A 16,985-nucleotide genomic window follows, 5' to 3' on the forward strand; every position below is an offset into this window, starting at 1 on the left:
ACCTTCTCCGTTCATAGGTTATTTTATACTACAACTGGTACTGACTGCCCTCATATTTTACTAAGTGTAATCAGAATACACTGCATGTAAGCAGTATTAATTTACTTAATTAATTTAATTAATAAATTAATTTAATTAATTTAATTTTAGTAGCCTCTAAGAAAATTCTCTAAAATCGTACCTTGATTCTACACACTTAGGCCGAACAGTATAATTAGAATTATCCCTAGATTTATAGCATAATCCTGATTCTACAACTTTTCCTTTGACTTTTAGAAAGTGGCCTTAAATTTGAATGGACTATAAATGGAGTCTCATACCCACATGAGATTGTGAGCCATGTGTAGAATTATGATTTATTTGCCTTTAATGCTCAGCGCCTAGGTCAGAGACTGGAGCATGATGAATGAATTTCAATGTTTTCATACTGCCACAACCTATACACTTCATTGGAACAGCCTGCAGTTTTCTCAGCCCTCTCCCCCGCCACAGAGACTCGGCAACAGTGCGCCTTTATTAATAATTTATAAAGGTCAGGCTATTCTACAGTACTTAAAACACAAAGAACCTTTCAAGAAAAGGGGATTGCTTTTTACTGCTGGAAAAAGGTATATAAAAGCTAGGAAGGATTAAAAAAACTTTTAAAACATAGGGACCATGTTTAATATTCCTTGTATTCCCCACAAAGTCTTCTACAGAGTAGGCACTCAGTAAATGTTTGATGATAAAGGTAGAAAATATTCTGTTTTGAGAAAAGATCACAACTCTTTTGAAGGAGTATTGGCATCGGGATCTTAAAATTTCAAATGTGCATTGTGCTTAGAACTATGGTACTGGCAAACCAGAGGATCAATAATTGGACTTATTATACTTTCCAGGGTCTCTACTCATACCTTTTGTACTGAAACCTACTGCAAAAAAATAAAAAATAAAACCTATGGCAAAAATGAAAAGGAGACCAAAGCAATGCTGTAACATCTGGTAGTGTTGGTGCTATCTGTGCAACCAACTGCAAATTATTAAACTTGAGTAAGTATCCTTGAGCCTTCATTATCTTTATTCTCTGATGCTTCAATATTATTAACCCAGTGCAGAGTATCTATTCCTACTTGACTTAAATAACTTTAACTCATTAAAGTAACTCATTAATCCACTTCAAATACTACAACCAAAATGCTCTTTGAATTATATCATTGAACTGTAATTTTAAAAAAAGAATAGGGAGGGAGAGAATGCGGGGGAGGAGCAGTGGGAGAGAATCTTCAAGCAGACTCCCCCACTGAGTGTGGAGCCAGATCCTGGGCTGGATCCCAGACCCATGAGATCAAGACCTGAGCGGAAACCAAGAGTCCAACCCTTAACCTCCTGAGCCACCCAGGCAACCCTGAACTGTCATTTTTATATGGTACACTCCGTAAAATATTTTCAATACATTTTATTGGGTATGAATATGCATTTGTACTGGGATTGTGGCAGTATCAGATAAAAACATTCATTAATACAACTACAAATTGTTCAATGTCTATTACCAGGAACAAACCCTGCCTCAGCTTACTATCTGGCTAGAATGGCAGACATTTAACAAGCAAATTCAATTTCCAGTTTTCAGAAAGAAGTCAGTGTGAGATCCCAAGAAGACCCGCCTGGGAGGATCAGGTTGAGGAGGAAGGGGGCTAGCAGACAGGCAAACAACTTGAATATCACCTGACAACTGCTATGCCAGCATATGGCCAAAGTACTATAAAAATACAAAGGAGGAAGGATTTAATTCCCTCGGGAGGCTTGGAAAACGGCATCAGAAAGGAGCTGAAATCTTCAGGGGATGCAGAGGCTTTCTACAGGCTTAAAAGGGGTGCCAGTCGCAGCGGTTTAGCGCCTGCCTTTGGCCCAGGGCGCGATCCTGGAGACCCGGGATCGAATCCCACGTCGGGCTCCCTGCATGGAGCCTGCTTCTCCCTCTGCCTCTGTGTGTGTGTGTGTGTGTGTGTGTGTGTGTGTGTGTGACTATCACAAATAAATAAACATTAAAAAAAGGGGGGGGGTGCCAGTGATGGTGCTCGGGAAGGCATCTGTTCTCGAAAGTGTACGCATGGCAGAGCTGGGGGAACTCCAAGCACCAAATGGAAGGGTTGGATGGCCATCACACCACTTCCACGGATTCACTAGCCAAGCACCATCATAGCCAGTTGAACCAGTTTCAGTGGGAGTTGATATTTCAGGTCAGACCTCAGATTTTTTTTCTTCGGAGTGTAGGGTGGCCAGATAAAATACAAGCTACGCAGTTAAGTTTGAATTTGAGATAAACAAGGGTAACTTTTTAGTAAGGTCGCCAATGTTTGGGGCATACTTGTATAAAAGTGATCTGAAATCCAAATTTTTCTAAACTTTGCTTTTATTTTAAGTGTGTGATTTTAATTATTTACCTCAGGCAACCCCAGCAGCACGGTTCTGCTGTGACAGATAATCACAAACACAGCGCCACCACGACCCGGGTGGCCTTCCGCCCCAAAAGTCCGATCCGAAGCCAGAGAGTACCGGCTTCCAGAAAAGGGGACGCTGTAACTAGGCAACCAAGACGCGAACCACCCGACCTTCTGCAAAATTCAGGTTTAGAAGTGCGGTGCATCCTGGGAGTGAGTTTTCTAAGTTCAGCTTCGCTTCCGAAGGCCACCAGACTACAACTCCCAGCAGCCCTAGAGACTCGCTGCGAGTCACGCTGGGATTTCTGACTTTACCCTCCGGAAGGCTCCTGGTAGGCTGCTTGTGTAAGAAGAGACCAGGGCCCGTTTCTAGAGGTTCGCCACCCTAAGAATTCATATAAAAAGTCCAACCGAGGAGTATTACTTTCGATGCAGAGAAAAACAAGTCTCCCCGAATATTGCGAAAACATGTGCCTACGCGCGCTGACGTTACAGCCAGCGCTGAAAGGTGGAGACTGAGCGGGGCTCCTGCACGTGACTCCAGCGCACCTTTCTGATTGGCCGCCTCGGGGGCGCGGCGCTCGGGCGCGGACGCCTCTGATTGGTGTTTCGGGGCAGCGGGGTGGGACTCTGGCCGCAGCCGCGGGAGGTCCGGACACTGGCGGCCATGGGACTTGCCGGTAAGTGCGCGTCTGACCCTGCGCCGGCACTCTCGGCCGCTTCCGGATGGGACTGGGCTGCACCCGTGGGAGTGTGGCCGGCGATGGAAGGGGCAAAGCCTGGGAGGCTTTGAAGCTCGGAAGTCGGGGGCGAGAGCCTCCGGACTCGAGTGGGGCTGAGGGTGCGCTGTGGCGGCCGCGCTGGAGCCGGTGCCGCGGAGACTGAGGCGGGCAGGTTGCAGGGTTCCCGGACCCCCAGCCTCAGACCCGTGCTCACGGTCTGGCTATCTTCCTCCTTTTGGGCCTGGCGAGACCCTGCTTGACTCCAACGGGGTCGTTGATTGAGCGGGGTCGTCCCTCCCTTGGCCCTGGCGCTCCCCGGTGACCTCTCAGAGTGAAGCTGGGGCATTGCCCCGGGGGTGGGTGTGAAAGCACCGTCCTCCAGACCCAAGCCCCCGCGAGGTCTCCCTAAGGCTCCTCGGGAGCCTCTCCTGCTGACTCCCCGGGGACTCGTTGGCTCTGGATGGTTGTAAATTTACGGCCATTCGCATTTGTCACTAAAGTGGCTGGGTGGAGACCTTAGTCAAATCGCTCAACTTGCTTGGCTTCTCTTTTGTAAAGCAAGCGAGGTATTCCTGGATGTCCAAGCCTCTTGTCGGCTCTAAAATCTAAGATTCTGTGGTTGTTCCATTTGTTGAGCTTTTACGCCATAAAGATGTTAGGCGTGATAACCCGGTGGAAGTAGGCAGGCGCCTCAGAACGTTTGCAGGTTAATGACAGAACTTCAGATAAATTCATGTGGTTCTTGACTCCCTTTTTTTTTTTTTTTTTTAATCACCTTTTTAAGTTGAGTACAACTGGAAATTCAGGTTTAGGTGACAAACCACAGTAAGAAAATGTACTGAAACCACTTAAAAGGACAGACCTGAGGAATCTCAATATTTGGTAGTCTTGAATCTTAAATAGTAAATTCAGGTCAAAAAACACTTATTGAGTATTTCTGAGAATAGATTTAAAATATAGATGACTTCGTTGCCAAGAATTAAGAGTTTATACAGGCAGTTAATTTACATTTCCTGCGTTTACAAGTGAAATCGGAAATTCAGACCTTCAGGATCGCTTTCCATTGTGTAGTTCAGTTTCTGGAAGTGTGGAAATCTCATTTGTAAATCTGAGGAAGATTTCACTGGTTTTCCAAGACACTCTGTTGCTTTTTTTTTATTTTTTATTTTTAGCTTTAAAAGTGAGAATCTGTAATAGTACTGAATATCGAGTGAGCATTTTCTGCTGATGAGGGAGGATCTAGGAGACCCCTGAGATCCATATTTCCTCCTTTAGATGTAGAAAATGGCCCCACATCGGGTCCATCTTGAATTGAGCCTTTGTCTTTTAACTTCGAACTAAAGACAGGGATATTCCTGGAAGAAAGGCCTCCATAACTGAAAGAAAGGTTAAGAACATGAAAGGAGCAGCTTATTACCAGCCTTGAATAAGGAAGAGGAAAATGTAGATAAATGTCTGCAGCATGTGCTGTAGGCAGTACTTGAAAAAGACAGTTCTAGGGGCGCCTGGGTGGCTCAGTCAGTTGAGCGACTGCCTTTGGCTTGGGTCATGATCCCAGAGCCCTTCCTGGGATCGACCCTCGCTTCCCGCTCTCTGCCCAGCGGGGAGCCTACTTCTCCCTCTCCCTCTGCCTGCTTGTGCTCTCTCGTGATCTCTGTCAAATAAATAAATAAATTCTTAAAAAAAGTTCTAGCTCCAGGTGTATTTTAGTTTAAACCACAAAGTAAATAGCAGAATTGTATGAGATTCATTGGGTCAGTGGCTAAGCTCTAGAGCAGGGCTGGCTAACTTTCTGTAAAGAGTCATGTATTTAATTACTGGAATGAACTGGTTTGCTAGCAGAGCACATTCTTATATACTGTGACATAACAAACTCATTTTTTAAAATTATGTGTTGCAGTGTTTTTTAAGCAAAATTAAAATATAAGGGCATTGTGGAATCTAGTTTTGTTGTATGGCACATAGTAAGTACTAAGCAAGTACTAAGCAAGTCACTTACTTTCATTTTTAGGGGGAAACCTAGCAAATTTACATTAGCATAAAACTGTTTACATCTGGATTTGGAAAACGTAATGTATTTTGTCTCTGAGCTGAGATCTTGTTTTACTCTCTTTTTCAGGTACTAGACGACACAAATCTTAATCGAGTTGCTCTAAGGACAAATGCCTAAACCATCTCAGCATGGCCTATAGAGGAGGAGGTGGGCATGGCCAGCCTCGCTCATCTGTGCTCCCCCGTGTTAGCCCTGGAAGTCTCTCAGCATATAGGACCCGTACCCATAATATATGCATGGTGTCGGACTTTTTCTATCCTAACATGGGAGGCGTGGAAAGCCACATTTACCAGCTCTCTCAGTGCCTGATTGAAAGAGGGCACAAAGTCATAATTGTCACCCATGCTTACGGAAATCGGAAAGGCATCCGTTACCTCACTAATGGCCTCAAAGTCTATTACTTGCCTCTGAAAGTCATGTACAACCAATCTACAGCCACGACCCTCTTTCACAGTCTGCCATTGCTCAGGTACATATTTGTTCGGGAGAGAGTCACGATAATCCATTCACATAGTTCTTTTTCTGCCATGGCCCATGATGCCCTCTTCCACGCCAAGACAATGGGGCTCCAGACAGTCTTCACGGACCATTCCCTTTTCGGATTTGCTGATGTCAGCTCGGTGCTTACAAACAAGCTTCTAACTGTGTCTCTTTGTGACACAAACCACATAATTTGTGTCTCTTATACTAGTAAGGAAAACACTGTGCTAAGAGCAGCACTGAATCCTGAAATAGTGTCCGTCATTCCTAATGCTGTAGATCCTACTGACTTCACTCCAGACCCATTTAGAAGGCATGATAGTATAATAACTATTGTTGTTGTCAGCAGACTTGTTTACAGAAAAGGTAATGAAATGATAGCTACAATTGCACTGCACAGACTTTTTTTTCTCATAGAAAGCTGTTGAATACTTGAATGTAATGATTGTTTGGCTTTTCGTTTTGTTTTATGGTCTTATGACTACTGCATTAAATGTAGCAAAGAAAGGTCTATTATTGTCTTACATATCCAAAAAGAAATTTTTGGAACGGTGGTGATTGCTGCCCCCCCTTTGATGATTTAATAGTTACTTAAAAACAGTAATCTGATGTTGTTTAATAGGTCAGGTCTTTTTTAAAAGTTAAAACAGCCCTGCATGTGTGATAAGAAGTAAAAGGCTGAGCCCACCATATAGCCCTTTCTGATGACAAAAGTTATGTCTTTCATTGCAGGTATTTTGAAAACTAAGAAAGCACAGGGGTGAAAACTAAAATCAGCTGTAACTCTACTCTTCAGGAATGAGCCTTATGAATATTTTGATTTATAACTCTCCTGTCTTTTATGCATATCCTCAGAATCAATGAGCTTGTTCCACACGTTGAGGTTTTGCAGCTTGCTTATTTCATTTAGTCGCAGATGAGATATTAAGAACACGTAGGCAAGTAAGTGGTGAAGGCGCGGGGATTAGACAGCCTGGAGTCTGATCCTGGCTGCATCCCATTGTGTGATTGAAGACATGTTACTTAACATCTCTGAGTCTCAGTTTTTTCATTTGTATGATTTGGGCAACAAGGGGAATCTTGTGAGGGTTCGGTGATGGTTCCTATAAAGTACTTAGGCCAGTTGGTATTTGATAAGTGTCTGCCATTACCAAAGAGGATTTTTTTTTTTGATGCCTCTGCAGCATTTAATGGACACCGCAGTAGCATTCGTAGAGCCTTGTCTGCTGGAAGCCTGGAACAGTCTGGTTATTCAGAACCTAAGCGGTCTTTGGATGGTCTTTGAAAACCTGTCCAGTAATCAAAATTGTCAAATTGTCACTTCAAGTAGGGAACCATTAAAAAGATAACACGTACTCTTCCTTAAATGTTTTGAGTTTGATTCAGAATGTTATTAACGTGCCCTGAGTTGCCAATAGTCTGGTGTCGGCTTGCAGTTGTAAGAGTATTGGTCCACTGGTTGGAGCTGCTTAACTTTCTGGCTCAATCGTCTTCGAAAAGCATAACTTATAGTTGTCAATTTGGATTTCTTTTAAGTGGGGTGAGCACTCAAAGGTGTATGAAGTAATGGATTTTTGACTTGGCTCTGATGTTATACAGTTGTTAGCTCATCTCATTAGAGCTTTTTTTCTGTAAATTTCTTTTATTGAATTTTTCAAATCGTTCAACTTAGTTTCATGGAAACTTATTTTGTCAGTTTACATATTATTTAACTAAATTACCCAATGCAATAACAAGTGTAACTGGCTTCAAACATGTGGACAAATGCAGCCGATTGTTGGTAAGCATGAAGCTCAGTGACGGGGTCAGAAGCGGGTGGGTGTGCTAGGGAGCAGCCTGAAAATCCACACGTGGGCCTTGGTCAGTAGGTTTTACATTTGGAACAGAGCCTTGGTTGATCTAGCAATCCACTTTAAGCGGAGGTTTGTGGGAAAACTGCTGAACTGTGTTTTGTGGGGTGAAGCCATGCTCTCATGATGTGCTTTCATTCTTTAATCAAGATGTATGGACCAGCATTCTCTGTTCTGAATCCCTCTTGGGATATCAGTGATGTGTTTGTTGTAACTTAGAAAACATGCCTAGTTTTTCTTTTAATCACACAGTATACCTTCGTGTGATAGCTAGCCGAGAAAGCCTATGATGCACACGTGGTTGAGGATCAGAGCAAATGGAACTGTTTGTAGAAAGATTAAACCTGTTACCTTTACTTCACTAATGATGGTATTTTAACCAGCCGAGCTAACCACCAGCCACAGCGTGAAGGTACAGCCTGTCCTGTTCCCAGGTCAGTTATTTAACAAACACGAAACCCTCTCCATGTGGCCAGGCAACAGGCAAAAAGTAACCTCAGGAGGAATGGCCACATCCGTAGCCAAAAAGTGAATAGCTGTATTTATGGTCTGTTAATCGTTAACTAATTAATTTCCTTAGGAGGCGTTCTTTTCAACCAGTTCTCAAAGGCCCAGCCAGTGCCATGTATTGAGTGAGAGAGGATGAATCCCAGTTCTTATCACTCAGGTTTTCTGGCTGCCTTCCTCCCTCTTTCAAAAGCCTGTTTTGCTCTCAAGTCAGGGTTTTCATGGTGCTCCCGTGTGTGCAGGCATGCCCTGCTTCTTGCCATAGTGGTAATGACAACTTCCATTTATATTCTGCAGTTGATAGAGCCTGTGCATGGTACAGTACCTCACTTGACCCTCCCAACCACTGTAGGGTAGATGTTATCTGCATGTAACAGACAAAGAAACTGAGTCTCAGAGATGGTAAGTAACTTGCTCAGGTTACACAGTAAGTATCAGAGATGACAAACATGAGTTCAGCTCTTGAGTTAAGGTCTCTTGTTCCCCTCACCTCTGGCCCAGCCTCTGGGTATATATAGATTGATAAGATTCTTTAAAATACTATTAGACTGAGCTTTAAAAGCCATTTGAATCATGATTTTTCTTTGTCTGTTTTGTGTGACTATGGTGATTGAAAGACTTTCTGTGTTCCATTGTGTTAGATTCTTCGATGTCTTTTATTGTTTGGGAAAACCCTTTTATTCTTAGAATAATATTATAGATCATTACTAATTTTAATCAGTTCCATTTCTTATAAGGTTGTTGTCAGGATTAAATGACATAATGCACTTAAAGGACAGAGCCTGATGTAGTAACCACTCAGTAAATGTTAGTTGTTATTGGCAGTTATGATTTTTACTCTTTATGTGTTGCATTTTTCATTTGAAGAATGGGTTCTTAACCTTTGTATTCAAAGGGAGGAAGGAAAGGAAAGAAAGAAAATGAAAGAGTTAAAGGTAGCTAAATGTTAAAAGTCATTAAGCCACCTTCTGGTTTATGTAGAGATCCAGTTGACAGATTCGGTAATTGTCTTGAAACAAAGGTAGCTAAGATTTTAATGAGAAGCCTTCATAATTCAGAAAAGCTGCGTGTGAACTTATGTTTGCTAATGCAGTTATATTTTGAAAATGCTGGCGGAGTTTATATAAATCCCTACTTTGAATTTAATAAAAATGACCCCATATAAATTACTTCTCCCACCATCTTTTTTTAAAAATAATTGATCTGCCTGTATTTGAGAAGATTGATAGAAAAAAGTGTAATTCTTATTTTTGTGTGTGTGTACATATGCATTTTTTGAATTAATAAACTTTAACTGGGTTATTTTACATTTACTTTTACTTTGAAATGTGTCCAATTTATAATTGTTAATGAACAAAATTCTCAAAAAGTATCAACATTCCTGTCACTTTGGATAGCCACTTTCAGACTGGTAGGGCATGGTTTATTTTTTTGCTTCATATTACCTGGGGTTGTATTTACGTATTAGAAGGAAAGTGTTTCATTAAAGGAAAAAAAAGAACCAAGACGCACCCTTTTGTTCTCTGGATTATAACCATCTGTCAGTCGAGGTCCTGCCACCTTCATTTACTCTCATTCAAGGGAAGTGGGCTATGGCAGGTTTGGACGGACTACTCTTTTACATTTTGCTAATACTGTGGAGTTTGTTGTAAGATCCTGTGTACAAGCTGCGTTCTCAACAAAGTGGATGCTGCAGTTACACTTTGTTGCTTAGCCCTTTCTGATGGCATGGCGGGATATGGAACATAGACTGGTAGAAATTTTGTAGCTGAAAGAGACCTTGGACTTCAGGCACATCTGGTCTCTTCGTTTTCTATTATCAGAAAATTTTCCCACGACCAAAGAGCTTGCTCCTAAGTTGGCTGGGACAAATCCTAGGTCTCCGATCAGCTGTTCGGCTCTGTAGAAAACTAACTCAAATGCTAGCTACCTCAAATACCTTTTTTAGAAGTATGTGATGCATAACCACAAGCGAATGACAAAGAATGTTATGTTAGAACGAAACAGCATAACCCATATAACCAACCCATGTATCGGGTAACAGTGGATGTCAATGTACTTTAAGAACTGCAACTCTTAGGAGAGCGCTGGTAGTTTGGACATTCCACCTTGGCAGGAAAGGTTTGAGAATTAGCTTCTCTGCCTAAGGAGGGCATAGCTAATACTTTTCAAAGGGAGTGTTTTTTCAGTTCTGCTGAATTTTTTAAAGTTTAAATATTAATATTTCCAACATTCAACTTTATTTTATATTTTCAGGGACTGATTTGCTTAGTGGTATAATACCTGAACTCTGTCAGAAATATCCAGATTTAAATTTCATAATTGGAGGAGAGGGACCTAAGAGAATCATTTTGGAAGAAGTACGAGAAAGGTACCAGCTACATGACAGGTATTGATGGATTCTATATTGTCTTGGGTGAGAAAATGTTACCTGAATTCAGTTTTGGTTACATGTGTTTTTAAGTGGGCTGTTTCTCCTATGTATACTTGATGTAAAAATGTAATGCAAAGTCTGTTTTTTTTAATGTATATAATATGGGAAAACTTAGTTTAAAAAAATTTCACAATTTTTTTTTTTTGGCCCAGTATTATTTGACTTTCAGGGGCAATGGTTGGAGGTACCCTGGAAGGTGTGCGCATGCATATGAACTCACACACACACACACACACACACACACACACAGAACAACCACTTTGGAAACGTTTGTAGATTTTCAAGCCTTGCTGAGTTGTGATTTAAATAGTATGGCCCAAATCATGTAAATTGTCCTGTACATACAGATTCAAATACTTCTCTTTCTTAGTAACTTAAAAAGGTGTTTGCTGTGAAGCATCAATTTTAAGGGGCCTTTTTCTGTTTAGAAATGACTCTTTAATATTTACTCACCAAAGTATATTAATATCTCCACTAAATGCCAACTAATTTTGTAGAAGATGAAATTTATATGCGTGACAAAAGTTAGAAATATGGTAGCTGTATGAGTTTGAAACCAAACAGCTTTAAAGACTCTTTTAGATCATAATTTGGTGATATTAGTCTTGTGCAGTGGCAAACATTAGAACCAGCCGTAATCTAAGTATAATATGAATAGCACACTTGGCTTCTAAATGATATTTCTTTTCTTGCATGATTTTCACTCCTCTCTTTTCTTCTTTCATTTCTAAAATCAGAGTGCGTCTCTTGGGAGCCTTAGAGCACAAGGATGTTAGAAATGTCTTAGTTCAAGGACATATTTTTCTTAATACTTCCCTTACCGAAGCATTCTGCATGGCAATTGTGGAAGCAGCCAGTTGTGGTTTACAGGTAAAAAGCTTTGAGGGCTTACGTTGTTGGGGTTTCTGTACTTGTATTTTGAAAAATAAGCAGGTACTTTCTGTAATGACTTTTTAAAGTTGGTTTTGCTGATTTTCCTGAAATATGAATTATGGTGTAATGTATGTTCTTGTTCTCCTTTTTAAGGTGGTAAGTACCAGGGTTGGTGGAATTCCTGAGGTACTTCCAGAAAATCTTATCATTCTGTGTGAGCCTTCTGTCAAGTCCTTGTGCAAGGGTTTGGAAAAAGCGATTTCCCAGCTGAAGTCAGGAGCGTTGCCAGCTCCCGAAAATATCCATAACATAGTAAAGACTTTCTACACCTGGAGGAATGTTGCAGAAAGAACTGAAAAAGTATGTCATGTGCTAAGCAAAGGGTATTTGAAGATTGTGTCTAAATTCTTGGCGTTTCGTGTACACGTTTGCTTTTTTTAAATATATATATAGGTTTACCCTTTCTGTTGCTTAAGTTTATGAAGTCTCTTCAAATGAAAAGAAATGCACTACGTACTACTTTTGGTATATGCTAGGCTAAGTTTCTAGTCAACTCGTTGCATTTGACATCTGAAAATAGCAATGCCGTCAAGACTTCTCATTAAATTAGGCATAAGGGAGTTACAGAGTTTTCTAGAAGGCACGACTGTTCAAAGGCCAAACCGATATTAAGATCTACTCTCAGAAATTTTCTTGAGGCTGTTTCTAATTCTAAGCATGCCAGTTTATTAGGAAGTAGGTGGTTTTTCTTAGTCTGATTGCGGCAACTTTAAAACTTGCAAACGTTGAATTCAGGCTACTTCCCAAAACCCTTGCATCACCCTTGCTAAGTACCATGATGTTCTGTGGGGAAGAGGATTTTTGCATCTTTGGGCTGGTGGAGAACATAGTAAGTTAGGATGCAGGATGCACATGACAAATGTTGAAAATACCACAAACACAGAGCGGCAGTAGAGAACTTGTAGTTGCTCTTTTAATTCTTCCTGTTCCACACAGGCCATTTTGATCCTTTTCAGCTCCTCCTTCATAGTTTAACTATGCTATTTAGAACATTGATGAAGACATTACATTGGAGTTCATGCTGGAAACATGCTCTCTCAACTGTTCTAATTCACCAGTCTCAGCATAATTTGGACTGAAATGTATTCCAGATGTTTTGAGGGTACAAGAGCTAGCTGGAAGCAGCCTGTACCTTTCCAGAGGCCACTGGCCTGTAGAGCTCGCACTGCACGTCACAGCCTTCTTGAGTTCAAAAGGAGATGGCTTACAGGTCCGCTGTGTGAGAATGACCACAAGCAATGCTCGAATGCAATGAAAACAGATAAATGCTGGCCTCGCTTATGTGTTCGAAACATATGTTTAAAGATCTTTGTTTTAAAAATATTTCTGAGTTTTGTGCTTAGCCGTGCCTGAAAAAAGCAAGCCACCTACTACCGGTCCTCAGCAGTAAACTTTGTTTTTGTTTGCCAGCATTTGACCTATGCCATCTACTAAAATTTCCCCTATCTTTTCCCCCTTCCTTTTATTTGGAGTCCACGAAATGTTTCTGTATGCTCTCACCATCCATACTCAGCAACACGGCCTTACGTGGCCGTGGAAAAGAAGAGCCTCTCTCTACCCAGCAGCGCGCTAGATTAGAGCTCTCTGATGGTGGTTGATGTCTGCCAGCTAGCGGTGAGAGCTCCTCAGCCGAGTCAAGGAATCTTAGAAGGCCAGTCCTGCTTCAGGAAGTCACTGCTGAATTAAACATGGCCTCGACAGAGGTGACCCGAAAAGCGGTTCCAACTTCTCAGGACTTTGGAATTCTTGTAGTTGGTTAAAATTGATGGTGATCCCCTAGGGGACAGGAGCCATGGCATATTCATCTTTGTGTGACGAGGTGTCTAGCCCAGTATTTTGTCCAGAATAAGCACTCCATAAATGTTGAATCACATGGCAATAATTACATTAATTCCATTAATCACATCGTTACTAAAACAACAACGAAATGTAAGCGACTTCCGTTTGCATCTCTAAAACATCCCTGGTCCATGCAGGTCGTTGTTTATTGTGGGTCAGAGTGCTCACTCTTGGCCTCTCTCCCGCCAGGTGTACGACCACGTGGCAGGAGAAGCTGTGTTGCCAATGGACAAACGACTGGACAGACTCGTCTCTCACTGTGGCCCTGTAACAGGCCACATTTTTGCTTTGTTGGCCGTATTCAACTTTCTCTTCCTCCTTTTCCTGAGATGGATGACTCCAGATTCTATCATCGATGTCGCAATAGATGCCACAGGGCCAAAGGGCGCGTGGACTCATCAATATCCTTACAGTAAAAAAAGGGGTGAGAATAATGAGATGTCTAAAGCCAGGTAGAAGGAAGCCTGGGTTGTAAGATTTTACACATTTGTAATAGTTCTATTAAGACTATTGAAAATAATCCTGCTTTTTTTTTCCTTTTTTTTAAAGTTAATTTAATAAGTTATGCTACCTCTATATCATTCAATGTTTTATTTTGAGGAAAGATAAACACTTATGCAATTCCTGAGTGTAGAAACTCCTTGCACTTACTTAAAACGTAGGAGAGAACATTGAAGCCACTCAGGTATGAAATTTTTCAGACTACTGAAATCCCTCTAACAGAGATGTTTTAACATTCTATTTTGGGAGCTTTGGGTGCTGAAGGGCCAAATGTTTTCTGGGCATTTTTTGGCCAATTTTAAATGTTCTACCATTAATTAGACATTTACCAGATGTTTACAAGTTTTCTTTCGGGAAGTACAACAACGATATGAACTATTTTGAGTCCTGTTCGTACACGTTTTAGTCATTTAAGTCGTGTTCTTAGACATTTGTCTGATACCCTCGGCAAGTGTATCATCAGCAGGTTTCTTGAGCAAAATGGCCCATTGGTTATTAGCGTGTTTTAAGCAGCTACTATATGTAGAATATTGAACCAGACACTTCCTGCTGTTAAGGACCAGGGGCGCATTCAGATGCTCTTTGTTTATCACTCAGATGGCTCACTTTATTATAGTCACAGTTGACAAAATGGCAAACTATCTAATAACATGCCAAAAATGCTCATGCTTTTAATGCCAGGAAAAAAATGGTCGGCAGACTCCGATTATTTACTTCTTCTGTCATATGCATCCTCCTAAGTAGAGCCTTCATCTTAACTTGTGTTTATGAAAATACTTTTTTGCTTCTAAAATACTAGGGACCGATACCACTGTTGATGATAGTGCAGAGAAACCCTCCACATCTTTCCGTGTATAATTGAGTCCTCTGTAAATGCCTTCGTGTTTTCCGAGCAGAATGTACGAGGTGTGCCATCTCCAAATCAGCTGCTACCCTCCACCTTTGATAGAAGTCACTTCCCTTCACTTGTGGCCTAGCTGCTGTCTGAGAAGTATTGTCAGTGTGCAAAAGTCTTTACCCCAGAATGTTTTATTTATAGCAAATTGAGTCTGAAAATTTTAGGAACACAGTCTCTTTGTGGATGTCTTTTGTTATTTGTAATCGTTGTTGCCCAGAGCCATGGGTTTTTAAACCCCAAATTATCCACATGGTGTGTCTTATTAACTCCTTGAACTCCTTAGAATAGGCTTTTGTGATAAAGGACTGTGAAATCAAAAGCAAGAGGTGCTTGTGGTGCCCTCGGTAGATTATGGCAGTATTGGGATTCCGTACAGGATTGTTTTTCTTTTTTTTAATGACAACATTCACAAAACTTCTTTTCTAAAAAGTATCTTAACATGCCTATTAACCGGTACATAACAAATATTTGTGTTTTGTGCTAAAACACAAACACAAGAGTGCGGTTTTTAAAACTGGAAGTAAAGGGTTCTTTTGTTGAAGAAAACTGGACTGACCCAAACCATGAAATCTTCTCTGTATTTTTATGCACAGACACTGATTTCTACAAATATGAAATAAGCCGTGCCAATATTCATGATAAAGCAAGAAACTGTAACCTTTGTTTTTATTTATTCTATTCAGCAAGTTTTAAGGGCATACTACTGTTTGTTCTTACATTTTTGTTTCTCAGCATAGTTTCGAGATGGCCATTTATTTTTAGATGGAAATGGGATTTAAACTTCTTGCATGTAAAATACGTGATTTGCAAATCAAAATTATTTCCTTTGTTTTTTGACAAATGGAAGTAAATTTGCTTGTTCTAGTAAATCTTAATTTTTCAGGCTTCCTGGATACCTTACTTGTAACTGTCAGTGTTGCACTGGTCAATATGTGGGAACATATTGTTCGACCCTGCTACTTACATTTATTTGAAAGTGAACTTGCGGTGATGAGGAATTTATGAGAAATATATTGTATTTCTTTTGATATTACAGAAACTAGCACATAAGAAACTGATTTATGAAAACATGCTACATGTCCAAAAATAAAGACCAAAATGACATTTTGACAATTTTCTGAGTTTGTCTTGTTTTGTGAACAGAATATTCTGTACTTGTTGAACGGTGCTCCCCCCATCCCCTCCTTCATTTGCTTGCTCTTTCACTGCAGTTAGATGTGTTGCTTGGTCTGCTAGTAAAACAGGAGCTGTCCTTCAGATGATGAATTACGCTGTCATCTTTTCTTTCTAGAATACGTTTTCTCTTTACTCATGGAATAGCAAGTTGAATTGTGCTTTTGTTTTCTGATCCAAACAAGCCCTGTTTTTCCCTGCACTGGAGTTGTCGTGTGAGACAGATGAATACATCTAGAAACTACTGTGTATGCGAACTACATAATTATACTTCATATCTTGTGAGCTGTTTTAAGAGGAATTTGAATTTTGATTTAATTTACTGAAGCCCAGCTTCTCCCACCACTTTTGTTGGAAGCAGTGGAAAGCAGTCCTCTACATTAGTGTGTTCTGATTTATTTTATGCCAAAACTTATTTTTGGCAAAGTCAGGGTATGCTAGGTCTGTGTTTACTTTTGGAGAGTTTTTTTTAAAGGCCTCTTCTCTGCGTTCCCAAAAGAATATGGCGAGATGTTCCTCGGATCCTCCTCTTGGCTGGGCTTTTTTTAATGCAAAAATTCTAAAAACTAAAGTTCTATACAAAATTTAATTTGTATTCACTAGTACTTTGAGGAGTTCATCTTCCTTTATCCTTTATATTTGGCTATGGCTCAGTGGTTCTTAACAGGATGTGGGAGGCGGAGATCGGGGAAGAGGAGGGTGGTCATTTTTCACCATAGGGGACACCTGGTAGTGTCTGGAGACATTTCTGGTTGTTAGCCCTGGATGGGAGTGGGGGTGTGGGCAGAAAGAGGAGATACCGCTGCATATCCCACAATGCTTCTGGACACCGTTTCCCCAACAAAGAATTATCTGGCCCCAAATATCAATAGTGCTGAGGTTGAGAAGCTTGTGGTGCCAGAGAGGGTTTCATCTTGTCAAGGCTGCTCTTTTTAAAACCTGGAAGTAAAGGGTTCTTTTGTTGAAGAAAAGTGGACTGACCCAAACCCCTTATTTTGGGATCCTTTTGTGCCAATCTCGAATGTAATGCTCAAATGTAGTTAAAGATGGTCTCAGAAATAGTATGAACATCTGTTTGACCCTTTTAAAAGGCCGAGCTCTTCATGGCCCACTCTTCTGGTATATATCACAGAAAGTACTGCCATGCTTTAAATGAAAATTGAGGCTCAAACAAG

General features: G+C 40.8%; 1 protein-coding gene across 6 annotated transcripts; it reads left to right on the forward strand.

Annotated features, from left to right (window-relative positions):
- Window positions 1-2,747: 2,747 nt before the first annotated feature.
- PIGA (phosphatidylinositol glycan anchor biosynthesis class A) lies at window positions 2,748-15,750 on the forward strand. 6 transcript variants are annotated; one of them, XM_077888684.1, is made up of 6 exons: window positions 2,748-3,100; window positions 5,262-6,041; window positions 10,289-10,421; window positions 11,204-11,336; window positions 11,493-11,699; window positions 12,872-13,567. In XM_077888684.1, exons 2-6 carry the CDS (start codon window positions 5,324-5,326, stop codon window positions 12,995-12,997), a joined length of 1,317 nt encoding a protein of 438 aa, XP_077744810.1. In that variant the 5' UTR covers window positions 2,748-3,100; window positions 5,262-5,323; the 3' UTR covers window positions 12,998-13,567. The 6 variants fall into 6 exon arrangements, with proteins under 6 accessions (XP_077744810.1, XP_077744807.1, XP_077744811.1 ...); XM_077888681.1 differs by having other exon boundaries at window positions 2,754-3,100; window positions 13,428-15,750; XM_077888685.1 differs by having other exon boundaries at window positions 2,758-3,100; window positions 5,262-5,342; window positions 13,428-15,750.
- Window positions 15,751-16,985: the final 1,235 nt, after the last annotated feature.

The sequence above is a fragment of the Canis aureus genome, chromosome X (assembly GCF_053574225.1).
Source record: "Canis aureus isolate CA01 chromosome X, VMU_Caureus_v.1.0, whole genome shotgun sequence".
In the NCBI taxonomy this organism is placed as follows: domain Eukaryota; kingdom Metazoa; phylum Chordata; class Mammalia; order Carnivora; family Canidae; genus Canis; species Canis aureus.